Raw genomic sequence first — 8,863 nt, forward strand, 5'->3', positions numbered from 1 at the left:
GGGGGGGGGGGGGGGGGGGGGGATTGAAAAATTCTCAAAAAAATGTTACAAAAGTAAAAAAACCGGTTTTTATTGCATAATTAACATCGTATGTTATTTCTAATTAACAGGAGAATCTTTTTTTAATTTGTTCATGTTCCAAGATTTATATTTTGCGTTTTTAAAAATATTAATGCCCGTGCAAAGGACAAGATCGATCATCTCACTCTTAAAATATTATATGAGCTATAAGTCATCGCTGCATTCTTCAGTTTTCTTTTCAGAGTGAATTCTTCTTTACTCACGCCTATACTCACCTCATATTGTAATGATGGACCGGCTTTCGGTAGAGCTCAAAAGCGCTTCCTCTTTGCTCTCGGCTACTAGCCAGGTCCAGACCGCTAGGTTCCCTATTGTGTCCAGGATTAGCGGAAGGATAAAGCGGGCCTGCGGGAGCGTGGTTGTTACCGTGCATATATCCATTGTGATTCGTACTGTTCCGGTTATGCGGCAGACCGAGACTGATCTGGCTGGTACTATTGCTGTGGGAATGCGTAGTAGTTACCGGCGGACTTGAGTGAGAATGCGTGTGACTGAGGCTGTGGCTGTGTGTTGGCGATGTAAGATGACTTAAATTGTGATGTGAGTTCACAATATTGCTGTCATTGTGACGACCGGGTGACGGGATGTTGTAATAATACTGACCGCTGTTGCGCTGCACATTACTGTTGATTTCTACCTAAATAGAAAAATCCATATAAAATTGCAACAATCTTATACGTGATTGATAATCGGTATGATTGTTTTTTCATTGAATAGTAAATCACTGATTCACTGCAGACATTGATAACAATAATAACAATAATAATGTAAAAAGAAAGAGTAATTATCTTTATGAAATTATAATTTATAAAATAATTACCCCATTATGCACATGCGACGTAGCAATAGAATAACTCTTCGAGTGTTGATATGAATTACTCCCATCGTTTCCGTTATTTTCCGTTTGTGCAAGCAACGCTTGAGGTGGCCTGTAATTCTTCGGCTTTGGAGGAGGAATCGGTTTATAAGTGCCTGGCGGCTTGTTTTGTGAAATTGATATCGATTTGTAGTCAGTTGATCGGCTGTAAACACAAAAAATAACCTTATATTAGACTTATTTACAGACTTACACTTACACGTTACAGAAGATATAAAAAGTGTTACAAAACAAAATTAATAAATAATATCAATTATAATATTATTTTGTGCAAAAAGGACGACTTCAAGATATTAAAAAATTTCTTTAAAATAGTCTTATCTCATAAAAAAAGATATAATATAAAAAGTTTTCTTTCTAAATTCTTAACTAAACATCAATATATCAAAAAGTAAATTTATTCAAGGAAAATGTACATATAAAATAAATGTATATTTCAGTTTATTGGGTGTGTTAAATACGCACCTATATTTGGCATAATCGGTTCGCGTTTGAGCGTCATGCGTGGAAATAGGCTGAACTGTAGATCTAGTGAATCTATATGGATCGTGCGCTCTCGTTGGTATGTTGCTGCTTTTGAGATCATCAGGTACATTCGGACCCAAACGACCTGTCGACGTGTTTAAATTTGCCATCCCGTAGTTCGCGTTCCCATTAGTATTGTTGTACGAATCATAGGAAGACATACTGTCATAACTTCCCTATAAGAGAGCGTAAATATATCTTACAGTTGAATTTGAAGCGCAATTTATTTCGAGTTATAGCACATAGAAATATCGTTTACCGCTTTCGGCTGTGCCCGTTCCAAAGATGATGTGGCATTTGCTTTGTGAGAAGTCGCATTAATGTAATTCCCCATATCTAGAATTGAGTCAGTTTTATTCACTCCTAGACGTTCCTGAACAGACCGTCCTATCGTTCCCCGTGGCACTTGATTAATCGGTTTCACATTTCGATCAACTCGCGGTGGCAGGTCCGGTGGACTATGATGAGAAGATCTAGGCTCGAAGGAGCTGCCCAAATATTCCGGCGAGCCGGACTGATTGCTCCTTTGACCGGACAAGGAGAAACCATACTTGCTATCGCCTACTCCTTGAGATCTTCTCTTCTGTTGTTCGAATGATTGCTACAAGTAAAGAAATCTATTAGAGGTATTATATACATATATTGCTATTTAAAAAAGGATTTAGTAGTAAAAAATACTGCACAGAGAGCTGATTAAATAGAAAATAGTAAAATAATATTAAAGTTTTATTTCAGTGTAGTTTGCTTTCCTTGCACATGAGCGCTATGTTATTTATTAGATATACTACATATATTGAATAGTTTTATGTTCAGATTTCTAGTACACTCATAATAGATTTCAGCAGATGCATTCAATAAGAAACAAACTTTTTCTTATTTATAAGATATAAATCAAGTTTAATAGTAAGTCATCATTTTTAGATGTATTTGAAAATACATATACCTGATAATTCGTTGAATACGGTGGCGGCGCAGTAGTATCATCTTGAGTAGCAATACTCGGATCAGAACTACTCTTTAGCCGCGATGGTGGACCCAAAGTGCCAGGGATAACAGGCGCTGGGCTCAGCTCCAAATCGCTCTCCGGAGAGGAAGCGTAGGAGAGGCGAGAAGTCATCGGGAATAGGAAGTCATCCGAGAGAGCTTCTTCCGGCTACGAGCGTGGATCACAAAGGACATCACATTAGGCAAACGGTACATATGGTGCATGAATTAATAACCACACGACACAATGAATATACGTTATTCAAATATTATTCAATGAAGTGCCATGAATAAGTTATTATGTTTAATATAAATAAGATGAAAATATTCAAGGCTCTTAATATAAAAATATTCAATATAAATTAAAAAGGGCGATGTATGAGTCAGAAGTAAATTACATTTAAAACAATATTAGAATGTCGACACATTTAATTCTAATTTGAAAAAAACAAAAGAAATAATTACAAAAAATTGCTTAAAATTAAAAACATCATGTCCGTTACTTAAAATTAAAAACATGCTGCGCGTAACAAGTTTTGACTCCTTGATTGAGTCCTCTTCAGACTTCAAAATAATCTCTTTCGTAGATAAAATTATTATAAATAGTCAAAATGTAATATTGTTGTTGAAAAAATTTTTAATAATTCGTAAGTAACAAAGTTTCTGTAATAATTAATGCAACGCTATACAAAATATTATGTGAGAATGTTGTAGTTTATAAGAAAAACAATACTTACCAAAACAATAATAAAATAATAGATATAAATTAAGTCCATGTTCGAATAATATGTGTTTAACAGTGTAATATATAAAATGCAACGGCAATGCGTTGTAAAAGTACAGAACAATCAATTTTTACAACATTCTCACATAATATTTTGTATAGCGTTGCATTAATTATTACAGAAACTTTGTTACTTACGAATTATTAAAAATTTTTTCAACAACAATATTACATTTTGACTATTTATAATAATTTTATCTACGAAAGAGATTATTTTTAAATCTGAAGAGGACTCAATCAAGAGATAGAAACTTGTTACGCGCAGCATGTTTTTAATTTTAAGCAATTTTTTGTAATTATTTCTTTTGTTTTTTTCAAATTTAGAATTAAATGTGCCGACATTCTAATATTGTTTTAAATGTAATTTACTTCTGACTCTTACTTCGCCCTTTTTAATTTATATTGAATATTATTATGTTTATATGAATATTTTATATAAAAGTTAAATTTGCAATATGCTTTTTTAGCTCAATAATATAATATAATATACATCTCTAATTGTTCTTTCTAAGCATATTACAAATTAAACAATTTACAGAGGAAGTAAAGTAGAAATATAATAGCATGATAAGCACGCATTCACAGACATATAAAACACATAGAAAAAACTGTATTTTCGAGTTTATGTAAAAAATATTTGTAAATATTAGTCACAATAAGATAAAAAAAGGAAAAATACTGGTAATTTTATAATAAATCCAGCAAACACCAAATTACATATAACGCGCGTACACGTTAGTTGTAATTTTCCACTCAACAATATAACTGTAACATAACATACATATTATATTACAGTTATATTGTCGAGTAGGAAATTACAATTAACGTGTACGTTACACGTAACTTGGTGTTTGCTGGGAAACAATTTAAAATTATTTTACTAATTAGCTCAATAACTTAAAAGAGTTAACAATTTAGCAAAATAACTTTAGTTTCATCTTGAAATTATATTACTGTATTTTTTTTTATTTGTATTGTAATCAAATTGAGAAAATACTTTATTTTCTCGAGCGTCAGCAGTTAGAGTTGACAGTTTCGACAAATTGACAGTTTTGAAAAAACGAAATAGATTACAAATAGATATAGTCATGCAAAATGGAGAAATGCATACTTAGAACATGCTGGATTAACCCTTTAACTGTTTAAACAAATATACATATATTCGAATGTTAACTTAATTATTATTTTTAATATGTTTGCACAGTCAAATCAATTTAATTGCTCTTTTAATGATTAATTAATATACGTACACGCCGCGTTTCTATATAAAATAGTACGACAAACTGATTTAACTCAACAAAGAGTACGTTAAGTGCTAAAATATTATGTTGTAAAATATTGTTCTAAATTTCACAGTTAAAGAGTTAAAGCAAACAGGATTTATATATAGCCGAAAAATTGCTCACGGATGACGCCTGAGTTTGGAGGCTGTTGCGGAAGTGGTGGGAATTTTTCTATGAAAGATGATATTGATTGATGATGCGACAGAAGCACGTCGTAGTTCTTGTTCTCGTCATAATTTACATTATCGTTAGGAAGTGGAGGAAGTGACAGGACGAGAGGTGGTATATGAGCGTATACAGGCGGATGCGATAAATCCCATACCGTGTATCGGCTATATATCGGCTACAATGAATAGACCCAAATTATGCCTGAGATCTCCGTACAATGGAGCGTATATATGAGCAACGAGGAAAACCCGTGATGAAAACTTATGAGAAAAGTGAATATAGAGAATGAAAAAAAAGAAAAAGGGAATAAAAAACCATCTCAACAGATAACTATATTTTTAATAGCTTCATTCTTACTAACATTTTTATATTTAATTAAAATAAAACAGGGGAAATAGTACGCGTATTCCGCAATATAATTTGTACGTTGACTAAATTGCTTTACCTTAGTTTGACTCATCCATAGCGAACTTTGCTGTTGGCGGTCGATGAGCTCTCTCAGTTTCCGGTACCAAGCTTCCGGTGCATTGAGAGTGATTACAGCACTGAATACGTGTCCCCAGATCTTGTCGAGCTTTTGACACTGCTCCAAAAGCTTTTTACTGCTTTTGTGAGCTGATCTGTAATTATACAAATGTCGCATATAGAATTTGGTAAAGGAAAAGCAGAATCTTTTTTCTCAAAGTCTTATCTCGATATCATTCTTACTTTGGTATGCCTGCTCTCATCTCTTTGATGACCTGCTTCGTCTCGGCCTTTAAGAAAATGACGATTGGATAAAATTGAGCGTAATTTAAGCGATCCACGGCATTCGGAGTAATGTCAAGCAGCGCGTGCTTGCCCCTGTCCATCACTTCTCTGATAGCGCTCAGACGAATAATGCCGGATGTTTTGGTGTTTTTCCCTGTACCATCTTCCATTTGACTTTCCATTTCTACAAAATATTCAATATTTAGAAATATCTACTTCGAAAGTATGATAATGAACGTAGTTCATTCAGTAAACAGTTAATGCAGAGTATTGTTCATTGTTTACTTACGTGGCGAAGTGAACTTATCAGGGAAATCTTTTAGCAGCTTTTCTCTAGCAAGATCGGCCACAGGTCCGAAGAGAACAACGGGTCTGACAAATCCAGGATGTCTTAAGATTACACGTTCGTACGCTGGAAATTTGCTTACACTATCGGAGAACACTACATCATCCCAATGGTCCTAAAAAATGTAGAAGAAACATAAAAATTAATTTAATCAGATATTAATGTATAGATTAAAGTTATTTAATCCTTTTTAATATTTATAACATATGATACAAAAAAATAAAATAAAATTTAAGTATAGAAAAAAATCCGTATTAGATTGTATATATAATGTATAAAGATAGATAAAAAGAGAGTTTGTTGCATTCGTACCCTTCCTAACGATTTCGAGCGTCTGTGACTGTTTCTTCTTCTCCTAAAGAAGCTACCTCTGCTTTCGTTGGCACTCATTTCTTTCTTTGTAGCGTTGAACTGTGCGGTTGCAAGTTCCTCAGCCCGAGCCTTATTAGGTATGATGCCTTTTTGTACCTCTTGATTATTTCTTCCAATCCGAAAAACTTGCCAGGATCCTACAACGCCATTGTGAAGAGTATCCACCACATGAAAGACGTCGCCACTGCGAAAACTCATCTCACCTTTCTGTGGTTGCTCATAGTGAAAATGAGTTCTGCGCATGTTACAGAGATATATTTTGTTATAATCATTTTTTGTTAAAATAAATTTATAATATATTATATAACAAAATAAGATTTCCACAAAAAATAAATCGCAAATTAAATAATAATAGTTTATGCGAGTCGACACAAAGTAATCGTGTGTGAGTATCAAGGATACAAGTAATCATAAAAATGAAAAGGTCAAGTTAAAAAAATGTTCAAAAAAGAATCCTCTCAAAAATTTAGATCTTTAAATCTTTAAATGTTCATCTAATCGAAAAATGATCCCCAATAATTTAAATCTTTAACACTTTAAATGATATTATCTAATATAATGTATTAACCCGAAAAGTAACTAATATATTACTAAATGTGCCAGTTCAAAGTAACATACATACTTAACGTATATTTTCTATGTTGAATATGTACCACGAAAAGTAACTGATAGATTATGCAAGGTGCAAATTCAAAATGAACATACATACATATAAGTAAAACAGATTAGAATTTGCATATTACAGTTTTCTAGAAAATAACTACAATATGTTATTCTTAGTGAACAAAATATAAAAGTTAGTTATTGAGATTTGATTTGAGATTTATACTAGACCGTACAATAAAAAATAATAATTTCAGAGTATCAATTTGTTAATGACGCAAAAAAGAACATGGCGGCCTGCTCTCAAAAAACTTCCGATGGATGAAACAAATATAAGCTGAAGTAAAAGTTATGAGAATGGTTTAGATTTAAAGCAGCCTATCAAGTATAACTATCAGGAGACGCGGTAGTGTCTCCGGCCATGTCCAAAAACTAAGAGACGCAAAAAGTCTCCTATCCCGAGCCAACAAAGTTTATTTTTGGGAGGTGCATAACTACTAAAACATAAAAAATTTTGAATCAAACGCTATATGTCCTGAAAGGCGGCATCACCACGAGTAATTTGAGCCAAAAAATTTAAAATCGGTCAAGCCGTTCTGAAGATATAAAGCGGTCGAAAAGTGGTGATTTTAATGAAAAATTAAGAAGCGTCTCCTTCTTCTCTGTCCGCATTCAAAATTTTTCAAATCGCCATTTAAATTTTTCAACATCCTCTCTCACCTTTCACTCGCACCTCCACCATCTTTGGCATACCGGACCTCCTCCACTCGCCCCCCTCCTCCCCCCACCAACCACTCCCGCCACTCCTCTTTTTTGCCGTAATACAACTTTTTAACATTCTCTCTCACCTCTCACTCGCAGCACCACCATCTTCGACCTACCGGATCTTAAAATATTAATTAAAATAAGAATCCGAATGCTATTTAAAACTATCGCAATACTATCACGAGTCAAATTGTAATAATATATTACCACGAAAAGTAACTGATTATTAATTAAAGTTGCGAGTATAAAGTGAACATACGTAAGTGTATGTAACTTTCGGCCGATTTTCGAATCGCCTCCGCTTTCCGCTATACCCCTCATCTCATATTAAATACATATATACATATATATTTGAAATATATATTTTAAATAAAATTATTTTAAATATACTTCCCCCCGACTGCTGACTGGTATGACGAATATTTAAACCATTCGACTGTCATGAGGCATTTCGCTTGCACGCGGAGCGGTGAGGGGGACAGTGCAACTTTCGATTAATTATCGAAACATTTACGTCTAGCTTTCGCTGTCCGCCTTACCACACCGCACCGTGCACAGAACAATGCCATTTTATCGTCATTGGGCATTTGGACTGCACGTGGAGCGGTGAGGTGAGGGAGACAGTGCAACTTTCGATTGATTTTCGAATCGTTTACGTCTAGTTTCCGCTGTCCACCTTATAACACCGCACCGCGCATAATATATTACCACGAAGAGTAACTGTTTTACATTTATTTAATAATTTTTGTTTTTTAATATGCGATCGCGTTAACGAATAAGAAATTAATATGTTGTTATAAAATTTACGCGGTAATATTAGACGGTTAATGAAAGCAGCCTTGGGGATTGTTTTGATGGGAAAGTGCGGACGCGAGTCCCACGTCCCCCCCTCACCCGGCTCACCGATAAACCGTGCAGTCATCATTTAAATACATTAAGTAAAATTATTATTTTAAATACTACCGACTGTTGACCGATATGACGTATATTTAAAATTATCGCAGTACTATCACAAGTTTAATTGTAATAATATATTACCACGAAAAGTAACTGATTTATTAATTAAAAATGCCAGTACAAAGTGAACATACATAAAGTGTATGTAACTATCGGCCGATTTTTGAATCGCCTCCGCTTTCCGCTGTATCTCCAGGGCTGGGTAAAATATATCGTTAAAGTATATGAAATATAAAATACAAATATACTGGCAATCTTAGTATTTGAAATACAAAATACAAAATGCTTCCAATTTTTTAATTTGAACTACAAAATGCAAAATACTTTTAAAATTTGTATTTCAAATACAAAATATTATTTTAAAATAC

General features: G+C 33.6%; 1 protein-coding gene across 1 annotated transcript in view; it reads right to left on the reverse strand.

The window, feature by feature from the left end:
* The window catches only part of pyd (zonula occludens-like protein polychaetoid), a 6,879-nt gene extending 466 nt beyond the window's left edge, over positions 1–6,413 (reverse strand). The window contains exons 1-9 of the mRNA XM_018550162.1: positions 6,111–6,413; positions 5,742–5,913; positions 5,411–5,636; positions 5,148–5,322; positions 2,427–2,636; positions 1,743–2,084; positions 1,424–1,659; positions 902–1,103; positions 297–718 (exon numbers count right to left, since the gene is read on the reverse strand). Of these exons, the coding sequence (XP_018405664.1) occupies positions 297–718; positions 902–1,103; positions 1,424–1,659; positions 1,743–2,084; positions 2,427–2,636; positions 5,148–5,322; positions 5,411–5,636; positions 5,742–5,913; positions 6,111–6,413 (2,288 nt within the window). The remainder of the gene's footprint in view (positions 1–296; positions 719–901; positions 1,104–1,423; positions 1,660–1,742; positions 2,085–2,426; positions 2,637–5,147; positions 5,323–5,410; positions 5,637–5,741; positions 5,914–6,110) is intronic.
* Positions 6,414–8,863: the final 2,450 nt, after the last annotated feature.

The sequence above is a fragment of the Cyphomyrmex costatus genome, unplaced genomic scaffold (genome assembly GCF_001594065.2).
Source record: "Cyphomyrmex costatus isolate MS0001 unplaced genomic scaffold, Ccosl1.0 scaffold96, whole genome shotgun sequence".
NCBI lineage: Eukaryota > Metazoa > Arthropoda > Insecta > Hymenoptera > Formicidae > Cyphomyrmex > Cyphomyrmex costatus.